Source organism: Rattus norvegicus, chromosome 8 (genome assembly GCF_021556685.1).
Source record: "Rattus norvegicus strain SHRSP/BbbUtx chromosome 8, alternate assembly SHRSP_T2T, whole genome shotgun sequence".
Taxonomy (NCBI): domain Eukaryota; kingdom Metazoa; phylum Chordata; class Mammalia; order Rodentia; family Muridae; genus Rattus; species Rattus norvegicus.
Genome location: NC_141541.1, coordinates 50,056,181 through 50,078,391, shown reverse-complemented (window position 1 = coordinate 50,078,391; position 22,211 = coordinate 50,056,181). Strand labels below are relative to the sequence as shown.

The 22,211-nt window shown below is 48.4% G+C and overlaps 1 protein-coding gene across 1 annotated transcript in view; it reads left to right on the top strand.

Annotated features, from left to right (window-relative positions):
* Positions 1-22,211, top strand: part of Sorl1 (sortilin related receptor 1) — a 162,951-nt gene that overhangs the window by 124,796 nt on the left and 15,944 nt on the right. The window contains 13 exon segments of the mRNA NM_053519.1: positions 199-330; positions 1,242-1,376; positions 2,439-2,594; positions 6,558-6,707; positions 12,380-12,511; positions 13,042-13,168; positions 13,308-13,477; positions 15,164-15,276; positions 15,804-15,908; positions 16,911-16,983; positions 19,110-19,192; positions 20,258-20,357; positions 21,672-21,856. Of these exon segments, the coding sequence (NP_445971.1) occupies positions 199-330; positions 1,242-1,376; positions 2,439-2,594; positions 6,558-6,707; positions 12,380-12,511; positions 13,042-13,168; positions 13,308-13,477; positions 15,164-15,276; positions 15,804-15,908; positions 16,911-16,983; positions 19,110-19,192; positions 20,258-20,357; positions 21,672-21,856 (1,661 nt within the window).

Sequence of the window (22,211 nt, the reverse complement as noted above, 5' to 3'; positions counted from 1 at the left end):
CAGCCCTGTCCTGGTCCCATGTGAGTGGGCAGAATGGGTTAGTTAACAGTGCTCTGCTGAGACTGGGTCCCTCCTTGATTTCTCAGGGCTCCCTCAGCTCTCAGCAGTGTCTAGACCTTGGCTATCAAGGAGCCCTGCTGCCCTGTACTCTGCAGCGTGGAAGTCACCCGACCTTGACCCACATTTCTCGCCCTCTAGCCCAAGACCCGGAGTTCCACAAGGAGTGTGACGAGTTCGGCTTCCAGTGTCAGAACGGAGTGTGCATCAGCTTGATTTGGAAATGCGATGGGATGGATGACTGCGGAGACTACTCTGACGAGGCCAACTGTGGTAAGAAGCCGGAAGACCCACCTTCCTCAGCCAGCCTAACGTTACAGTGACGGGGACGCTCCAGTGCCTTCCGCTTCCTCAGCAGCACGTGCTGCCGGCTCTCAGGTCCTCTCAGGAGGAATGAGTGGAGTGAAGAGGGAAGGTGGCATCCAGTAGGTTCCAAGGCGATGCTCCTTCCACTCCCTTTGCACAGTTGCGAGGCCCACAGCTCATGTAGGGAAGATAATGGGTAAGGGATAATGGTGTCTTGCTTACTTTTCTTGTGGCAGAATGCACAAGAGAGCCACCTTTAGGAAGAAGTGTTCATTTTGGCACATAGTGTAAGGATGCTGTCTGCCACAGTAAGGAATTCGTGACAACAGCAACCTGAGATGGCCAGGCAGTCAGGAAGCCGAGGAGTGAGTGCGGATACTCAGTTTAGTTTCTCCTTTGGAACCTGCCATGCTTTCCTGCTCTGTTAAACATTTTGGAAGCGCCCTAATGGGCATACCCAGGGGTACAATGTTTCCATGACCATTCTGCATCCCACTGTATGTTGACAGAGGAGATTAGCTATCATGATGGTCAGTGCTGAGGAACATGGTTGGCCATTACAGACCATACCGTCATCCTTGGACCATCTTCACTCACACTTAAGCTATTTCTTCGGTAGAGTGTCACCATTAGAACTCAGAGTTACCGTTCTCCGGGTACCAGAGTAGGTCAGAGAAATAGGAGTTGGGGCCTAAGAAGATGGGGTGCTGTTGAGTTTGTAGGCATTCTCTGTCCCTCCTTGGATCCCTGAAGATGCCATATGTTCTCTGGGAGAGCCGGATGGGCACCCTGGGACTTGGCCTAAGGAGATAAGCATAGGCAGAGCCTGGAGTTCCCACTGGTGCAGTGGAAATGACTGTTGTGCTTGATCTCGGCAGAAAACCCCACAGAAGCCCCGAACTGCTCCCGCTACTTCCAGTTCCACTGTGAGAATGGCCGCTGCATCCCCAACAGGTGGAAATGTGACAGAGAGAATGACTGCGGGGACTGGTCTGATGAGAAGGACTGTGGAGGTGAGAGCCCTGGGGGGCCCCCCTACCCCATCAGCCTAAGCCCCACTCCTCCTGGACAGCTCTGACTGGCTGCAGTCTCCCACCATCCCTCGAGGGCCTGGCTCAACCCTTACTGTTGGGTTTTCTGTGATGCTGAGTTCTCCTGTGATGTCATCCCCCTATTTCTCTTTCATTTTGCGTGTTTGTGCAGGTGCTTATGGAGGCCACGGGTCAACTCCGCTGTCAGTTTTCAGTCTCTTTTCACCTTGGTTTATGAGACAGTCTCTTACTGGGGACCCGGGGCTCACCAATTAGGCTAAGCTGACTGGCCAACAGACTCCAGAGGTGCCTGTGTGCCTGTCTTCCTCCCACTGGGCTTACAAAAGCATGAGCCGCCATGTTTAGCATTTTGTGTAGGTTCTAGAGACTGAACTCAGGCCCTCGGCCCCAGGATCCCCACTTCCTGTTTGCCTGTCTATGTGATCGATTTTCACTGTCTCCAAGGCTGCCCATTTCTGATTCCGAGGAGCCCAGAGCTTGGCGCTCAGCATTTGGTTTGCAGTCCCCACACGCATTTCCCTGGAATATCTTCGAAGTGTCAGAGGACCCCATATCAGTGGGCTTTGATAAGTGCCCAGATCCTGTGCTCTCTGGCATACTTAGGGACCCTGGTTTAGAACATGTGCTTCTGTTGCCTTTTGCTTCTCATCTTGAATCGTTGTGGTGTTGTAGCTAGAGCCATGCGAGGCTTGTGTGAGAATGCTCTGGCCGCCTGGGCCTTCCTAGTTGTGTGTCCACCTCTTCCTCTGGCAGCAGCCAGGAGCCCTTGCAAGAGCAAACACATGCAACTGTTACATTATTGCAGGTGTTGCAGTTTATAAAATCTGCTAAGCAGTATTGAAAGGCTGCCATCTCTTCAGGAACCCCTTTCATACCCCATATACGTGCTGTTTACGTGGGTTGATGTTTCGGGCTGTGTCTGTCACTGGTGCAACAGGGACATCAGCATAGGTTGGGGACACATTTTCATTGGAGACCAAGCTTCTACTAACACTTTGTATCTCCTTGCTTATTCTTTCTCAGATTCACACATTTTCCCCTCCCCCACCCCCGGACCGTCCACATGTCTGCCCAATTACTTCCGATGCAGCAGCGGGGCCTGCGTGATGGGCACCTGGGTGTGCGACGGCTACAGGGACTGTGCTGATGGCTCAGATGAGGAAGCCTGCCCCTCTCTAGGTGAGTCGTAGCCCTGGTTTGCTCAGCTGTCATTTTCTCTCGGGAGGGGACTCTGGGAGCATTGTGCACCAAGACCATGTGGCAACCAACCCAAGAGAAGCATCCCAGCCTTTAAACCTCTCTGTGTGCTTCCTGCCGGAAAAGTCCTACTACTCTGCCTGCCACCCCTGCTTCTCTTGCAGTGAGGAATTACAGTTGGGATAGTAAGGCGGCAGTGTTTTGTGTGTGTGTACAAAACTCAGAGGAGAGGACCCAATTTTTACCCTTGCTGGCTGGCTTGCATGCCTTCTAAAAGAAGGGCAGCCACTGCCATCTAGTGGCTGATCACAGAAACAGCTGAAAGGCTTGTACAACCACTGTGATGCCGGAGGTCCACCTCTGAGAAGTCACCTGTCCTGTAGACAGAACTGGGGTGGGGTACGGAGGCTTTCCCTGAACTTGAAGCAGTCCACATTTGCTTTTGAGAGGAGAATTGACACTTAGTTGGAATGTTTTGCACAGTCTTTTTCAGAGCCCACTTCTAGGTCTGTAGAGACTCTCTTCCTCTCTGCACACCCACCTCTTCCCTGTTCAAAAGTGACTGTGGCTTCTCGCCTGCAAAATCAGAGGAGGCTTTAGGGTTTAGTGGTGGGAGATTCTGTGACTACTAAACAAACATCTTAACAATTAGGCAGTCGTTTTTAACTGGTGGGTTGCTAATTCTTTTTTTTTTCAATTTTGGTTTTTAAGAATCATTATAGTCATTGTACGAGATAGTGCAGCTTTTTATGCTATTTTCATACATGTATACCGTGTGTCTTGTCCACAGCCACCCACATCATTTCTCTACTTGTCAGCATGTGGTCTTGTAGAAGATCAATTAGTTTTTTTAAACCCCCTTGTGTGCATGTGAGTGTGCGTGTGTGTATGTGTACGTGAGTCTGTGTACATGTGTACACGAGTGTGTGTATGTGTGTGCATGTGTGTGTATGTGTGTGCATGTAAGTGTGAGTGTGTGTATGTGTGTGCATGTAAGTGTGTGTGAGTGTGTGTATGTGTGTGCATGTAAGTGTGTGTGAGTGTGTGTGTGTGTGTGTGTATGTGTGTGTGTGTGCATGCTCATGCATCTTCACATGTAGGGATGTGGAGGTCAGAGGACAACTACGGAACTCACTGGTCTTGCTTGAGACAGCCAGTGTCTCTGCTGTGTGTTGGTGCATAAGCAAATCTAGCTGGCCCTCAAGCTTCTGGGAATTCTCCATTTTCATCTCACCCGAGGAACCCTGGGGTTACAGGTCCTCACATCTGTGAGGCAAGCGCTTTATCCACTGTTGTCCTCCCAAGCCAGGAGAGCAATTCTCAACACCCAGCATTTCCTCTTCCTCTTTCCTCCTGTCCTTTCTCCTCTTCTCCCCTTAGGTCTCCCCATCCCTCTCCTCTTCTCTCCCTTCCCTTCTCTTTGCTCTTTTGCCTCTCCTGTCCCTCTGCCTCTTCTATTCCCTCTCTTCCTTAATTACTTTTGGAGAGAGGCTGTCAGTGTGCATCCTAGTCTAGCCTGGGAGCCTTGCTATAGCACAGCCTGCAGAGACTGGGTTGGGTGGATCTGATGCTGCAGCAGCTAAGAACACAGCAGGAGCATGTCAGCATGCCTAGTTCGGGCCCTGTTACTACGGCTCTTACCTGTTACCCGGATGTTCCTGCACGGTTGTCTTTGTGAAGCGGTCCACAACTATGTCTCGAGTTTTCTCCTTTCTCCTCTCCTCTCTCACAGTTAGTATAGAACGCTCCCGGAAGAGAGTATGTAGGAAATACATCTGGGGACTGATGTGTTTGAACTGCTTTTGTCTTTAGAATCGTGGGGCGTCTGCGGTGGTCCTTTGAGTCACTTTTAGGAAACCAGGGCCAGCTTGAGCTGATCGTCTGCGTGTGGCCTCACTTTAAATTTCCTGCTCGCTTAGCATATCTTCCTCTTGGCTCCCATGTTCCGACTCTTATTAGGATGAGCTTCGATGTGCGTCTCTTCTCCTTCTGGTGGGGAGATCCACGGGTTGGGGTCTGAGGGGCTTTTCCTGGGACTCTTCAGTTAGTGGCGCAAGCCTCGGTCTTTCCTGGTGACCTTGTTGTCTGTCACTGTCTGCTGATTGGATCTACCTCCTCATGCTCTTTTTGGTTTGCTTTGTCTCTTTTTCTCAAACAAAATCTCTCTGCGTAGCCCTGCGATTAGCCGTGTAGACCAGACTGGGCTCACACTTGTGCTAATCCTCCTACCTCTGTCTCCTGAGTGGCTGGGATTTCAGGCATGAGTCGCCACATCTGCAACCCTTACTCTTGCTTTTTTTTTTTTTTTTAAATCTTCTTTAGATGTAAAGGTTTGCGGTTTTCTTCACGTTTTCTGTGATATTTGTTTCATTGCCAGCTCCTCCTCCGAGTGTCTTCATTTCTCTTACTTTGGGTTCAATCGTCTTTCACTTTTACTATCGTTCCTTTCAGTACCACACCTGTTCTCACTTGCACGGAGAATATGTCCATGAGCGGACTACAGACATTTGACTTTGAGGCTTGCTTCTGTGTGTGTTTGGTGGTGGGTGTGTATGTGCAGGATGCGTGTATTCAATTTGTGTGTGTGTGGGTGCACACACAGAGGCCACAGCAGGGCATTGGCGTTGGGTGTCTTCTTCTGTTGCCTTTCAGCTTGTGCTCTGAAGCGGTCCTTCACTGAATCTGCTCAGCTTTGGGGCAGGGGTGCTGGGTGTTCGGAATCAAGTCCTCGGGGCAGTGGTTCTTAGCCACTGAGCCATCTCCTCAACCTCCTGATAGCTGCTTTTTATAAAAACTCTATTTCCTCCAAACAGCCTTTCTTGGAGGTGTGTGTGTGTGAATGAGTGTGTGCATGTGTGTGCATGCTCATGTGTATTTGTATGTATGAGTATGTGCATCTGTGTATATGTGTATATGTGTGTAAGCATGTGCGTGCACACTTGTGTGTTTCTGTGTGTATATGAGTGTTTACAAATGTGTGTGCACACTCCTGTGTGTCTGTGTGTATGCATGTATGTGTGAGTGTGTGCACACTTATGTGTGTGTGTGCACGTGTGCATGCATACATACACACGTTGCATTTTATTTTGTTTTTGAGGCTAAAGGTTTTCCTTAGGTAATTCTTTACTGCTACACGTGTTTCAGGACAGGAACTGAAATGCTGTTGAGTGATTCTGAGCTCACTGCTCAGTGTGCCAGCCTTGTGCTTTGCGGCTGGCCTTCTTGCTAGGAGACCCCAGGCCTTGGTAATTTCCTTGTTTAGCCTTGAAGCTGCTCAGTGTACTTAGAGGCGAGCCTAGGCCTCCTGCCTACACTGTAAGGCCCCATGTCAGGGCTCTCAGGAAGTGTCCTGACTCCTCCTTGGCTGACTGAGTCAGTACCTCTGTTTCCAGTAGCATCTTCTTCCTCAGGTATGACTGCTTAGACAGCCCCTTTGTTTTGATTCTTTGCAAATCACAGTCAGCCAGGCTTCTGGCCTATTCAAATATGGGCAGTTGTCTCCAGGGGCTGGGTCTGGAAGGAGATGGTAGTGAGGAGGCTGCTTTGAAACTTCTGGCCCTTTTCCAGTCATCTCGCTCTCCTGATGATTTCTGGGCCTTTGGGGGACCCTGTGATATTGAGCCAGCTGGCTCAGAGCGTCCTCTTCCGATGGCTTCAGGGGGATGCAGCCCCTCCGACCTTCCTGAATCACTTGCGTTGACCTTGTGCTCTCCTTTCTTCCTCTCCATGCCTGGGTCTTTAAAGAGAATCTCCCAAGTGAGACTGTGCTGGGGCCCCGAGAGGAGCATCATAAGGCATTAGCGTCCCATTCGCTTTCTCTGTCCATAGCGGGCAGGTGCCTGCACCCCCACCCTCTCCCCCAGCAGATTGATTCGTGGAATGGATTGCTCGTATAGGCATGCTTCCTCCATACCAAAAAGTAATTTAAAAACAACATTTTCCTAGCAAACTCCACTGCCGCCTCCACTCCCACCCAGCTTGGGCAGTGTGACCGATTTGAGTTCGAGTGCCGCCAACCAAAGAAATGTATCCCCAACTGGAAGCGCTGTGATGGCCACCAGGATTGCCAAGACGGCCAGGACGAAGCCAACTGCCGTGAGTATCCTCTCACGGCCATTTTCCAGAGTCCGGAGGCCCCTCCTGCTTCATCTTTGGGCAGGTGGCTCCTGTCTGCCTTGGGGTAACCATGTTTACTGTTACTGTCCTTGAGGGCCCTGGTGAATGGGCAAACATCACACGTGATGGTGCTACTGGATTGAATAAGCCGGCTAAACGTTAAATACCAGACACATGCATCTCCAGCAGAGAGATTCTGAGTGGAAGAAAACGTTAACTTAAATGAGGGGTTTTTTTTTCCCTTCTAAATGGTTTTAAATCCTAAAAGCACCTGTTGGTAAAGCCATGGCCTTTTGGAAATAGTCAGTGAGCATCATCTCAGACATTTAGAATATTCTGTTGGGCAGATCACCTACAGTGCTGTGTTAGAACCTCAGGTTTTATCCCTGGAGTAATTAATTATCCTTAGGGGGGCACAGTAAGCCACACAGGGAACCTGAGCTCCCTGGGAGGTGACACCTGTAAGATGGCTATGTGCCGAACTGACAGTTATCCCACTGCCTGCTCCCCTGGTGTACCCAAGGAAGCTTCTCGGAGTAGGCGATGGATGGACAGACACACAGGCTGTCCTGCTAACTGACACTCAGGGGCCAGGGGAGAAAGTAGGCAGCCTGGATGTGAGAAGACAGAGAGCCTAAGTTTAATGCTTGGCACCCAGTCAGCACCTTTAGTAGCCAGCTACGCAGGAAACTACCTGTGGCCCGGGAAAGGGGAGGGGGAGATTAGAATGATGCCACCCTACCTGCTACTCACCTGCGTTTCTGACGGGGGACAGTCCTCGTGGATGGGGATTTGACTTACAGGGATCCTGTCTATCAGTCACCTACTCACTGCAGACGCAGATGTCTTAGCCCACCGCATGTCCAGTAGCACCAGGAAAAACAGGAGCTTTTCCGCACACGTATCTCATTTTGCTCAGTCCACACATAGCAGAGTTATAGAGTATCTTCCTTGTCTCCAACAAGCTGCTGGCTTGGAAGCCTTCAGGAACCTCCACTCCTCACTATTCTATGTAAAATAAATCATTTTTAATATAACTGGAAGAACTAGGTTAGGCCAGTGGCTGTACTTCCTTACCTTTGCTAATCCCCAATAACCACACAGAGAAACCAAGATTTATTTGAAGCTACACCCCAGTAGCTGAACAGTTAAATGATCTACCTTAACCTCTGAGCCAATCTGGCTTCCTCCCAGCCATGAACACATGATAACTGCATATTATTGATCTGGCTCTTTGGACTTCAGATATTTTCCCCTGATGGGGTCTTTTCAGACCCCCTCCTCCTCATGGTGACATGGAAATCTCCCCCCCAACCCCTCCTTTCCCTGGCCGGCAGACATCCTACTATACTGTCTTGTCTGCCCAGCCACTGGGTGATGAGCATTTATCAACAAGGCAGAGAATAAGTAGTAAGAATTGCTTACACAAACTTGAGACAGGAGATTCTTGACCTAAGCACTACAGTGTCGTGTGTGTCTGGACTGAAACAAGATTTGAGGGCAGAGATCAGCATTTGAATAACACAAGGACGACCTTTACACAGTGCACAGAAACATTTTGCCTACAATCCTGCTCTCAATGTTTGTCTCTTAAAGATTCTTAAGAAAAACAAAAGACTGAGCAGCCCCCAAAGTGAATCCGACCAAGTGTTGCCATTTCCTGATGGAATTGGTCCTGGCTCCTGAGCATCAGTTAGCAGGACAGTCGGTGTGTCTGTCCATCCCTCACCTACTCTAAGGAGCTTCCCTGGGTACATCGGGAGCAGACAGGGACAACTGCCAGTTCAGGACATAGCCATTATGTCCAGCCATCAGCTGCTTCCTCCAATTTAGCTCTTAGCTAATAGATGTGACTCAGAAGAATAATTTTTTTAAAGGATACTGTCTGTTCATTTTAAAATGTCTTCAGCACCTTGGCCCAAAAATACGAAAGCATGCACGTCATACCTGCAGGTAACCCGGAGGGGTCTCTGATAAAATAACAAAGACTCCAGGGAAATAGCTCTGAGACTTGGCTCCATTGGAAATGTGCCTGTGACCTAACATCAGTGCACAGGACCCATGAGAAGTGAGAGATCAGAGAGACCCATGCTTCTACTCCTGGTAGTGGACAGCCAGAGGCAGGAGGATCGTGGACCAGCCAGCTTAGCCCAGTTGGTGACCTCTGAGCCTCCGGAAGCCCTGGTCTCAAGGGAGGTAGATGGCATTCATGAGGATGAGATTTAGGCTTGTCCTCTGACCTCTGTACTCACAGCCGCATATGTGCACACACATGCTTGTGCACACACCTAAGAAGGAAGGCAAATTAACATATTGTTGGGAGTTTTACCGTGTCATTCACCACTCTCACTTCCTGTGCTTATGTTCCTCCAGTCTCCAAATGTCCTTGTAATTTTGGTATCATCTTCCGTTTAGTAAAAGGAAGATCTAGCTTCGAGGAGAACAACCCAACCCTTCACCATTTGCCCCTCATCCCTCACCCCACCCCTGGTCAGTAGCATGGGGACCTTATTCTGTGTCTTGCTGTCCTTCCATGTTCTTATCAAGGGGGAATATAAGCACGACACAGACACAGAGAAATTAAGTACAAGTTAGCGGAAACTCCTACATTTAGAAAGCGAACCCCTGGGGCATCCTGATAGCCGGGCGGATTTACCTCATACTCAAACTCAGCTAAAACCACAGTGGGAACAGCTTAGCCAAGAGCTAGCAGGGGCATCAGGTGAATGTTAGAAATAATTAACAGGAAAGAAAAGAAGCAGAGCCTCCCTCCTGGGTGATTGGAACTCGCTAATTGGCATCCTTTTAAATCACTGTTTTCAACTTGTTCCAAATCTATCTTACTCACAGGGGTGTTGCTTAGTTAAGGGTCTTAAAAATCAAATGTACTATTACCCATAATTCCTTTGTTCCACCCTTGTGATCACCTTATCAAAGAGAAAACACGTGTTTCCAACACATTCTGTGCTCCGGGCCCGGCAGTCACGTGTCTGTTGATCAATTCAAGTATCAACGGCAGTCTTACTTTTGGGTTTTAAAGCTATTTCTTGTCCCTAAAGTTTCAAGACACATTTCACAAAGCCGCCTCAGATGCCCAGTCACTCCCTTCACTGTCGCCTCTGTTGTTGCTTCGAGTTAGCGCCCAGTGGGAGATGTCTGTGGCAGGAATCTTGTGGTTTTCAAGGCAGTCCCCTTAAGAATAGTTTGGCACCTTTCTGTGTCGCCAGCCTACCATCCAGCATCCCACGTCCCCAGAAGAACTTTGGGATGTCCTTCGCCTTTTCTCCTGCACTCCCCAGTTCCTCTCATTGGAGGTCACGCTGGGAGGTCAGGTCCTTTGCAGTCATGAGTCGTGTCACTGTCACAGACAGTAGTGCCTGTATCATGCCATGCTCGGTGAATAGATACGGGGGCCCATCTGGGGCTGGTGAGGTGATGGCGGCAATGGTTCTCAAACATCTTTTTAAATCACCTTCATAGGACACATAGCCCTTGACCTTCTGCTTCCCAAGACAAAACAGTTCCAGCTCAGATTATAATAGACATCTGTAATACCATGCACTTCCTTTAGAAGGGGGAGTCTAGTCATAAAAATCTTCATGAGGGTTGCAAGCGAGATGGCTTCATGGGTAAAGCACTTATCATGCCAGTGTGAGGATCATGATTTGGATCCTCTGCACCCACATAAAAGCCGGGCAGGCGTGGAAGCCTCATCTATAATTTCAGCATTTAGAAGATAGAGACAGGGACCCGGAGACTACCTGTCTAGCTAGCCTCCACCAATCAGTGAGCTCTGGATTCAGCTGAGAGATCCTACTATAATGAGTAACAGGAAGAATGATTGGGGAACATACCCAAGGCCAGCCTAGCCCCTCCACACATACGCACTCACATAGACACAAGCACATAGGCCCATATGTAAACATGCATTCATCACACACACACACACACACACACACACACACACACACACACACACACACACACACACACACCTTCATGAAGGGTTTTGGCCCTTCCCATTCCCGCCTGTGCATTCCAGTGGGCTAGAAGCTTTCAGAACTGACCTTGAACGACACACATGGTGACTCTTTGCTTGTTTTATTCCCAGCACAAAACAGTGTCACCTACTTACATACAGTATGCCCTGCTGGGGACTACAAGTCATCTAGAAAAAAACTTAACGCTTGTGCGGAGAGACAGAGAGGCTTTGCTTCCTTGCCTTCGCTACCTAAGTTGACTGTTTGGCTCGAGAGAGCTTGTTACCGACAGGGAAATCGGGGCGTGTCACAGAGATACTGGAACCAGCCCTTCCCTATACCAGTTCATGTTTTCCAAGTACCAAACAATTTGCTCCTCTACCCTAGACACTCCTGTAAAGACACCTCGAACCTTCCCTGTGAAAGCCAGCCATTGAATGGAGTTGTTGCAACAGTCCTTAATCTCTCCTGCTACTCCCTTCCTCCCTGGCCCATCCTGCGTGTTTTACGATCTGGAAACATCTCTGAGGACTCTCTACGCCTTCCCTTTGAGCGTCTTGACTGTGGATGAGAACACCACCCACTTTCTTCCTGGGTCTCACGCTATGTTCACCACAAGTCCAAAGGAAGCTATAGAGGCCAGTGGTTCTTAGTCTGTGGGTCGTGACCCCTTTAAGGTTGCATATCAGATATTTACCTTATGATTAATAGCAGTGGCAAAATTATAGTTGTGAAGTAGCAAGGAGATAATTTTATAGTTGGGGTCACCACGGCTTGAGGAACTGTATTAAAGGGCAGAAACATTACGAAGGTTAAGAACCGCTGTTCTAGGCAGAAGAGAGGAACGCAGGGCTCGTTCTACGCAGAGACACTTGATCCTGGATGTCACGTGGAGTTTGAAAGCTGCACACCCCACCGTAGTACGTGTGGAGCAAGTCCTAGGAATCTAACTTTTAAAAATGGCCTCAGATAACTGTGAGGAAACAGAACTGTAAATGTTCTCCTAGCTGATCTCTTTGGAGACTCCCAGGGTAGCTGATTCTTTTCTTTTCCCAATATCTGGGCAGCCGTCTCCCAGAGGCTCATGGCTCCTCCACCTTTAAATTCATCTCTTTCTGGCAGCAACAGTCAAGTTCTCTGCTTTGAAGGACCGGCGGAGTTAGCTGGGGCCCAGTTGGGTAGTAGATAATATAGGTTGAGCATCCGACATCACGATCCTTCCAGTTGACATAGAGCTAGCCAGAATGCCTCAGATGCAAAAAGCCCTGGGTTTGATCCCCAGTACGGCATCAACTGGGGCATAGGTATACCTGCCTGTAATTGCAGCACCCAGGAGATGGAGACAGAAGGATCAGAAGTTCATGGTTATTCTCTGGGACACATCGAGTTAGAGACAAGGCTGAAATTCTCGAGACTCTGTCTCAAAAACAAGCATAAGGAAAACCCTTGTCTGGTCTAATTGACTCTGAAACTCCCAGTCTTCCTGCAGGGAAATGCTAGTCGATTAAATGCAGGCTAGCACATGGCCAGCACCGTTCTGCTTCTCCTTCCAGAGAATCATGGAGATCAGTAGTTCCAAGGAACCAGCCTACTTTCCTTAAATGTGATGACCCTGGCCCAGCCACAGCACATGCTTTCTCTCTGGGTTTAAGGAAGTTCTCTGTATTTCAGCCACTCACAGCACCTTGACGTGTATGAGCAGGGAGTTCAAGTGTGAGGACGGCGAGGCGTGCATTGTGCTCTCGGAGCGCTGTGACGGCTTCCTGGATTGCTCTGATGAGAGTGATGAGAAGGCCTGCAGCGGTGAGTCACAGCCCCGCTCTACACGTCCGGTGGGAACTTCTAGCTGGGACCCCCGGAACTCTGTCTCCACTTGAAACTGTGTTCAACCTGGGAGAGCCAACCAAGGGGGTGTGGTCTGATTCTGATGGAGCACACAGCCAGTTATTCCCTGACAACGAAGCCTGAGCGTGTGTCCCCCATGATCTCTATCCCTGCAGAAGGCCACACTGCTGCTGCTCCCACAGACCTCTGTGCTGCATGTGGGGTTAACTCAAGCCTGTTGTATAGACAGTGTCTTCTATTGACAATGAGGCCTAAAACTGATCAGACATAGGGGACGTAAAATGTGTAAGGAAATCCGGTGGTAAATTTGGGAAAGGGACTATGGGTACTATCATATTTTCTGGGTATCTTTTCAGATAATGATTGTGTCCTCTTAACAATTTAGTCCGTAGCGGTTCCACCTGAAAGGAGATCTTTGAACCTCAAGGATTTGTAAGATAGAACTTTCTTGGACTTCTCTTTCTCTCTCTCTCTCTGTATCTCTGTAGATGAGTTAACAGTATATAAAGTCCAGAATCTTCAATGGATAGCTGATTTCTCTGGGGATGTGACTTTGACCTGGACGCGACCAAAAAAAATGCCATCTGCTTCTTGTGTATACAATGTGTACTACAGGTAGGTCCCTTTAGCTGGTGCCCTGGATACCCTGTGAGTTCTCCATTGATGTTCATGGAGAACTCCTTTCTAGTGGGCTCATGCCTCTCTGTCACCCCACACTGCCTCTCTGTGACAATGTCCTATTTGTTTTGGTCAGGGTGGTTGGAGAGAGCATATGGAAGACCCTGGAAACCCATAGCAATAAAACAAGCACTGTGCTGAAGGTCCTGAAGCCAGACACCACGTACCAGGTTAAGGTTCAGGTGCACTGCCTTAGCAAGGTGCACAACACCAATGACTTTGTGACCCTGAGGACTCCAGAGGGGTGTAAGTGTTACAACTGATTCGTTCTCTGGTATGAACATGTGACCCTGGAGGTTGAATCCAGGGCCCTGGACATTTCCGAAGGCACCCTACCACTGAGCTGTCCCCTGGGTCCTTTTTAAATTTTATTTGCACCTGGCCTCAACTTGCTCTGCAGCCCAGGGAGGCCTGGAATTTGCAACCTTCCTGTCTTTTCATCCCAGGTAGCCAGGATGACAGATGTGCACAGTCACATCTGTTTATAACTCACTTTAAAAGTTGGTGGTATTTGGGATGTGTAAGGAGGTGTGGGTGTGCATCTCACACATCTGCATACCTTACATGCTTGGGTGGAGGGAAACCGGAGGCCAACTCTGAGTATCTCTGTCATGCTCTCCCTCTTATTTTTTTGAGATTGGATCTCTCACTGAATGTGGAGCTCACCAAGCATTTGGTTGCTAAGTTTCCAAAAACTTAACAGGTTCTAAGAGGGTTTCCCACCTGCTGCTTCCTTCAGAGTAGGCTGTTCTTTGTATAAGGAAACTTATTTAATAAGTTTGTATGTGCAAACTTATTTAGTATTTAAATATTAATTGAATGACAGTTGTCCAGCTGTGCTGTTTAACCCCAGGCCTTCTTCCATTTGTCCCTTCACCCGTTTTTCTCTCCTGCTGCTCTACTCTTGCAGTAGTCTCTGCACTGCTGTGAGATCATTCTGCACTCTCTCCAAACAAGTGAGAACAGCCAGGACTCGTTTTTTGGTGCTTGGCTTATTTCACTTGATGTATATAATGCCCTCCAGGTTTATCCATGCTCCACGAATGGCAAAGTGTCATTCTTTATGACCCAATATTATTACACTGTATCTACGTACCACATTTTCTGTTTGTCTACTGAAGGATGTCTGTGTTGATTTCCCATCTTGGCTACTGTGAGTTGCTGCAGAAACATAGATTGTAGGTATACAGATTTCTTCGGATATATAGTCCCAGTAGTGAGGATGCTGAGTCATGGTGGGGATGCTGAGTCATAGTGGGGATGCTGAGTCATGGTGAGGATGTGTGTCATAGTGGGGATGCTGAGTCATAGGATGCTGAGTCATAGTGGGAATGCTGAGTCATAGTGAGGATGCTGAGTCATAGTGAGGATGCTGAGTCATAGTGGAGATGCTGAGTCAGCGAGGATGCTGAGTCATAGTGAGGATGCTGAGTCATAGTGAGGATGCTGAGTCATAGTGAGGATGCTGAGTCATAGTGGAGATGCTGAGTCATAGTGAGGATGCTGAGTCATGGCATAGCACTAATGCGAGAGTTTGAGAAACCCCCGACACTGTTGTGGGCGATAATCTCACCAGTAGTAGGTTCTTCTATCTCTGCCATTGTGCAAGCTCCTGTTGGTTTCTTGTCCTTTCAATCAGTCCTGCCATTATTGGGTTAAAGGATATCCCATCATATGGATTTGCACCTCCCTCAAGATTAGTGATGTTAAACTATTCATAATGTACCTTGGAGTGGTTCCAAGATGTGGGCCTCCTAGAGAGCTGCCAGCAGCTCTACAGAAATAAAGAACTTACTGCTCTAAGCCCTCTACACCATCCATTTAATTTTTCCTGAATTCATGTATCAGTCCCAATTGCTTATTGGCAGAGTTTCTTTTTTATGCATATGATCAAGTAATTTGAACATGGCTTCTGGCTTGGCTGTTTTCTAGTGCCGGATGCCCCTCGGAATCTCCAGCTCTCCCTAAACAGTGAAGAGGAAGGTGTGATTCTTGGGCACTGGGCTCCTCCCGTCCACACCCATGGCCTCATCCGTGAGTACATTGTAAGTACTGTCTGGACATTGGGGTGGGTGTCAGAGAGCTTCAGGTCACTAGGATGTGGTTTGGTGCCGTGGAGAATGACCCCATCTGCCAGGTCGCTACACACCTCTTACTTTGTTTTCCCATCGCTGTGATAAAATATGCTGACAAAGCAACTTAAGGGAGAAAGGTTTACTCACTGTTCAAGAATATAGCCCACAGTGGCAGGGAGTTCAAGGACCTAAGAGCTGAAATAGCCAGACCCATTGCATCCGTAGTCAGGAGGCAGCAGTGGGTGCCGTTTGTCCAGCCCAGCATCAGCCCAGGAAAAGGATGTGCAGGCTACACCTCACTTATCCTAATCGAGATAGACACCTGCAGGGATACCCACTGCCTTGTCTCCCAGGAGAGCCTAGGTCCTCTCAGGTTGCCAATTAACAGTAGCCTTCACAGTGCCCTACCCCTCCCTTCTCCGTGTGAGTCTTTACAAAGTATTGGACAGGCCAGACCTCTGATTACCTCTTCGTTACGCTGATACTTCTCCCTGTAGGTGGAATACAGCCGGAGTGGATCCAAGATGTGGGCCTCCCAGAGAGCTGCCAGCAACTCTACAGAGATAAAGAACTTACTGCTCAATGCCCTCTACACTGTCCGAGTGAGCATCCTCATCCTCTCCAGCCTCTGGCCAGTCCTAAACCATAAGGAGATGCTTCCCTTTGTCAGGGCTATGCTTACCGTTAAGAAATGAGTCCTAGTGTTCTTCACAATACACAGTTTGCCGTCTTTAAGAGGGAAGTCCAGCTTTCCTCTGAGATAACCAAGAACTTGCAGTAGTGCAGTCCTACCCGCTTCTAACCAGACACTCCGTGGCCTCTGGGCTCTGTCCTTCTGTGTGCGCCTCTTTCCTGCTTATCCGTAGCTACGGGGCGATACGTGCTAAGTGGCATTTATAAACCAATTTTGTGAGGTTCTTATGAAACGCAGTATTAATATATTTAGCAGAAAGGAGATAGATTTTAGGTAAAGGGTATTTACTGAAGCCATTAAGACAGACCCCCTGTACTGATAATTTCTCTAAGACTCCTTTCGTATGGGTGTACATGTGTCTATGGATATAGAGCTTAAAGGTCTTATGCATGTACACACTCATGCCTACACACACACATTCATACACACTCATACTCACACACAGTCACACACGAATACACACACTCATATACTCACACACATTCATACACACTCATACATACACACACTCACACACAAATACACACACTCATATACTCACACACACTCTCACACACACTCACACATACTCAAACACACACACTCACATACACACACTCACACATACTCAAACACACACACTCACACATTCACATACATTCACACAAACATACACATACACCCTTTAGAAGAATCTGGATATCAATAGCATATATTAAATATAAAATAGACATTTTATATTCTTAGGACTACTGTAACTCTTTTAGCCTTGTGGCCCTCTTATTTCATTTGCTGGGATCTCTCGGCTCACTCTGTCTATATATATATTTTCTGCTCTCACTGCTAGTCTTAGCCATTTAGCTTATTCAGAATTCTTACTGTATGGTGCGTTACTTTAATTTCCTTCTAAACCCCACTCTGATTTGAAAAGGTGGCTGCGGTGACTAGTCGGGGAATAGGAAACTGGAGCGATTCCAAATCCATCACCACCACAAAAGGAAAAGGTAAATGACCCAGCGCTTGTGGGTTTATAGAAGGTAGAAGGAAACCCTTTGGAGTGACCTCCATTGAGCTGGAAGCATAGGTTAGAAAGCTCCTCAGAGCCTCCTCTTCCCTAGCAAGGCACCTTTCGGGATCAAAAAAAAAAAAAAAAAAAAGGGAAATCTTTTTGGGCAGCCATTGGGTGTATTTTTCCTTCAAGCATTGATTGACAGAAGTCTTTATGCCAGGTCCCTCTTGTGTGCTTGGGCAACTTCTAACATAAGAGTCCCTTTTCACTGAAGCTGAACATGGTTTGCACACTCATTTGTGAGTTGTTAAGACATCTCACTGATGATGTTTGTGCCCCCTCCTTTGGTTACACAAGCCATGCTAGGGCTAGGGGTGACCCATGGCCCTGGAGTTGACCCTCGCTGCTCTGCACCCATGAGTTTATCTCACTGGTCCCTCAAAACAGCTTCGAGACAAGGAGTGGAATGTGGTGTGTCACTTGCCCTAGGACACACATAAAGGGCAACGCTGGGGCTAGAGCTGTACATGCCTGACCCAAAACCTGTGCCCTTAACCTTCCTGCTGCACACCTCCCCAGGGCTGAGCTCCCTGGGCTGCTGGGCGGCTCTGCTTGCCACGAGGCTGCTCCCCATCCTTCGCATGGTCCTTTGGGGGCCGAGGATTTTGTGTTTGCTTCATCCCATCCTTGGTATCTATGGGAGGAGAAAGCTCAGTTGGAGGGTAAGCAGGTTGAAGCATCTGGATGAAGGGTCACAGTAACCACTGAGCCCTGGAGGGAAGCCCATCCTCCAGAGTGGTTTTCTCAGCGTAGCTGTGGCCCTGAGGCCTTCCCCCCCATGGCCTTACAGATATTAAAACCAACCGATCTCTGTGGCACGGGCATGCTATTGGGTGGTTCTGCTCTCTCCTGAGTCTGTGAGAAGTTCTGAGAGATGAAGCCCCTCCACAGTTACTCTAAATTCTGTGGGACCCCACAACCGGAGTAGAAGGCAGCCAGAGTGAATGCTGCTGGCCAGTCAGTAGGCAGAGTGCGAGCCGGCCATAAAGAGGCTGTGCCAAATCCACTCTTTTTTGTTTTGTTTTGTTTTGTTTTGTTTTTTGTTTTGTTTTTTTGTTTTTTTTTTTTTTTTTTTGGAGCTGAGGACCGAACCCAGGGTCTTGCGCTTGCTAGGCAAGCGCTCTACCACTGAGCTAAATCCCCAACCCCAAATCCACTGTTTTTGACAGCCTGTTTGTCTTATTAGTTCTCCCCATGAAAATCTGCCCAAAGTATACAGAATCTCGAAATCCAAAAGAAGGGAGTTCGGAAGGCCGTCCACCCTGTTCCTGAATGCAGGGAACACAAGTCAGATCTGCACCTGAAAGTCATCCTGAGCTGTGGTTTCCTTCCTTCCCTCCCTGCGATTTGGCCACGTCTCGGCTCCTCATGTGTTTTGCTAGGGCTGTAGAGGGTAGCTCTGTATTGCACCTAAGAGTATTGCCGTGAAATACCTGTGACCTGGGGTCTTAGTGACTTTGGAAGAAAGACGAAGGACAAAGAGCAGTGGTATCAGCCAGGTTCGTCCATGATGCCTGCCACGGGTTAGAACTGGCACCAGTGAGCAGGCCACCCTGCGTGGTGTGCTTCTTGCAAGCTACATGCTAGACTTCCTGCTTTACATGACTCCTGGGAGTAAAACGTTGTCCTCGTTCTGTGGCTGAAGGAGAGTTGTGAACCACCCACGGTCACCATGATTATAGTCCAAGCCAACTTTTCCATAGCACCACATGCTGTCCTACCAAGGGAACTAGAACGTTGTTCCCCATAGAGACATCACTCACAGGGGTCCTGACTCTTCAAGAGCCAGGCTGAAGCTGGGCTATGTGGGGCCATTGGTACAAGGAAATGTATCTGCTCACCCTAATTGCCAGGCCAGCAGACTGAGCCAAGTTGGTTGTGTGCTCACCAAGCAACAATGGACCCAGCCTCAGTCAGGGACGTGGTGGTGAAAGAGATGGATGGTTACAGGCAGCTGGGGTGCCCTTTATCCCCTGGCTGAAAGGCCACTCTGTCCGTTGAGATGAAAGCTGTCCTTACTTTCCACAGTGTGGTTTCTGTCAGATTCTTCTTTCTTTTCAGTGATCCAAGCACCAAATATCCACATTGACAGCTACGATGAAAATTCTCTCAGCTTTACCCTGACCATGGACGGTGACATCAAGGTAATTCAGAGTTCTCATAGTGGCAGTGGGGTGGGGCTTTCCTTTGCACAGGAACTCACGTGTCTTAGTGCAGGGAGCTTAGGAGACAGGAAGGCCTAATCTGGGGGTGCTGAAATACCAGACCTGGGTTGTTTCCTTCCCCCCACGAAAAACAACTGGAGTCTCCACATGTAATTATTCTGCCTCAGCCTGGTGCCTTTCTTCTTTAACCATATAATTAAATGGTTCACAGCTCCAGCGCATAGAAAGACTTGGTGTTAAGAGAATATGTGTACCCTGTAATTTTCATCTTTATTGGATTTCCTGGTACTCGCGCTAATGCCGGAGTTCTCGTTGTGGTAGGGCAAGCTTCTGGGGACAATGAGATGCCTTGGAAACCCATTGCTTTGTGTCTCCCATAGCCACAGTCTCCCCTCCTCTGCTACTGCCGGTCCCTGGGAGCACCCGTCTGCATAACCCGCTCTACCACGGTTATCCGTCCCTGTGATCTAGTGAATCGAAACCCACTTTAATAATACCGTTTCCCATCTGATGCTTCCTCTCTCCGTCCCTCTCCACCTCTGCTGTTGTGGCAGGATGGTCATCAGAGTCCTTGTGCCACTCTTTCAGTACACTTGCAATCCTGTCTGCTCTTGGTTTTCAGAGAGGAATCACAAAATAGAAGCCTTTGAATGGACCTTCGTCGCTAGCGTTTGGTCATCAAGACTTTTCTTTTTCTTATTTTCCCACATGTAATGGTTTTTCTTTTAGAACCTTCTCTAATGGAAAACTTGGGGAAGGAAGTCTTTCTTGATTTGGGGGGTTTTATAAACCAGCCTTTATATTGGCCTCTTGACCTTGACTAAGAGGACATCCTGAACTGAGATATCCCACTGACTTCCACTTACTGTGAATAACTGAATGTACTTAATGGTACCGTAAATAGAAGCTTATTAAAAATCAGAAGAGACACCTGTCCATTGAAAGAGACAAGGCGTCTGAAGAGGCCAGCTGTGCCTGGTGTAGCCATCGTGTCCTCTGAGCGTTGTCAGCAGATCGTGTCTCATGCTTTCTGGTTCTTGGCAGGTCAATGGCTATGTGGTGAACCTTTTCTGGTCATTTGATGCCCACAAACAAGAAAAGAAAACCTTGAACTTCCGAGGAGGAAGCTCGCTGTCACACAAAGGTAACTCCCTGAGCTGTGTTGCTATGTAAGCGGGGAGGAGTAAGGTAGATCAGTGCTTTCTGGGGAGTGGAGCTTGGCGGGGTGGGGCTGGAAGTGAGAGGGGTTTTCTCTGGAGATGGTTTTTACAGGCAGTCCTTGCCCACTGAGGACACCATCTGCTTCCTTCTGAGGCAGGTAGAGTCTTTACTTGCTGTCTCTTCAAGCCTTCCTCCAAACCTCCTGGTCCTCCGTGGAAACTGGAACAAGGGAAGAGGCAGAACCTGTAAGCAGCCAGATTAGCTCCAGTGGGTGATTTTGCGCTGTAGGAATCCATCCATATTCCTTTACCTGCTTCCTCCTAGTCTGACTCCCCTCAGCTGGTAAGAGGTAGCACAGGCCCTGCTGAGCGGTCAGCGTTCAGTAGATTTGTCAACCACACAGAAGAACAAACAACTGAGAGGTGGAGGCCTGGTCTTTGCCTACTCTGTGCTAAGTGCGAGCTCTATTAAAATTCGTTAGCCTGGAAGATTCTAATGTATTTCTAAGAGAAAACCTTCAGTACCAAAGGCTGCTTGTGGGTGCTGTGAATGGCTTGGGAGCTTTCTTCTTTCTTCTTCTTCCAGACTGCTTGAAAGGACTGTCAATCACAGTTTTATTCCCTCCTCCTTAGTCCTATGGAGGAAATCACATGAGTGTTGTCACTGTCATCATCTTCGTTATTTATTATTACATTGTGTCTGTGCCGGGAATTAAACCCCGAACCTTGTGCATGCTAGGCAAATCCTCTGCAGCTGAACTAGCTCACAGCCCTTGGTTTTTCATAAACCGCATAGCTCAGGTTGGCCCAACACTCACTCCGTAGCTCAGGTTGACCTCCCGTTGCCAGTTCTCCTGTCTTAACCAGTTGGGTGCTTGGGTTGTAGCTCTGACTTTAACTGGGATTGCTCTCATGAACATGGCTGGTTGATCATTTACTGGGGCAAGGGCAACTTCTCAGTGGCTACACCACTGAAGAAAAGGACTCCCCATTCCCCAGCCGGTGTTTACTGTAGCAGACCATGGATGTCCTTGTTCACAGTTGTTGAGACCCTATTTGATCTCCTAGGATAGTCAGATTGATGGGTGTGAATCTCAAACCTCATGCCACACAAGGCCAATGTGAATTGTATGCCCACAGGGTCAGCTTTAGATCTTATCCAGTCTCTAGGACTTACGTTGCTAAATACTAGTACATAGTAGATGAATTGAAAAGTGGGTGCGTGTAAGCCCAACCAAATCCTTGGCTGTCACCCCACATCCATTCAACCACAGCATCCCCCTTTCTTCTTTTCACAGTGAGCAATCTGACAGCTCATACGTCCTATGAGGTTTCTGCCTGGGCCAAGACAGACTTGGGGGACAGTCCTCTGGCCTTTGAGCACATCTTGACCAGAGGCATCAGTCCACCTGCTCCTAGTCTCAAAGCCAAGGCCATCAATCAGACTGCAGTGGAGTGCATCTGGACTGGCCCCAAGAATGTGGTAAGTGGACAAGAATGACCATCCCAAGTTAGTCTGAATCCTCCCAAGCCTAAGCCCCCAGACAGACATGGGGATTTCTTCTCTGCTGCTCTTGCTTCTTTTCCTAAACGCAAGTTGCTGCTCAGGCCAGCATAGGATTACCCTCTGAAGGGACCTGACATCCCAGCCATCCCCCTGCTTCCCTGACCTTACTCTGCTGTCCTCAGAGATACCCTGATATTTGTCACTGGGTAGGCCACACATGATGGAGTGTTGCTGTATTTATGTGCTAAGGAATTCATCCTGGGTGGTGGGCTTGGTCACATCTTTAATTTAATAGTGTCTTCTTTTGCATGGCCCTTATGTGATGCTGACT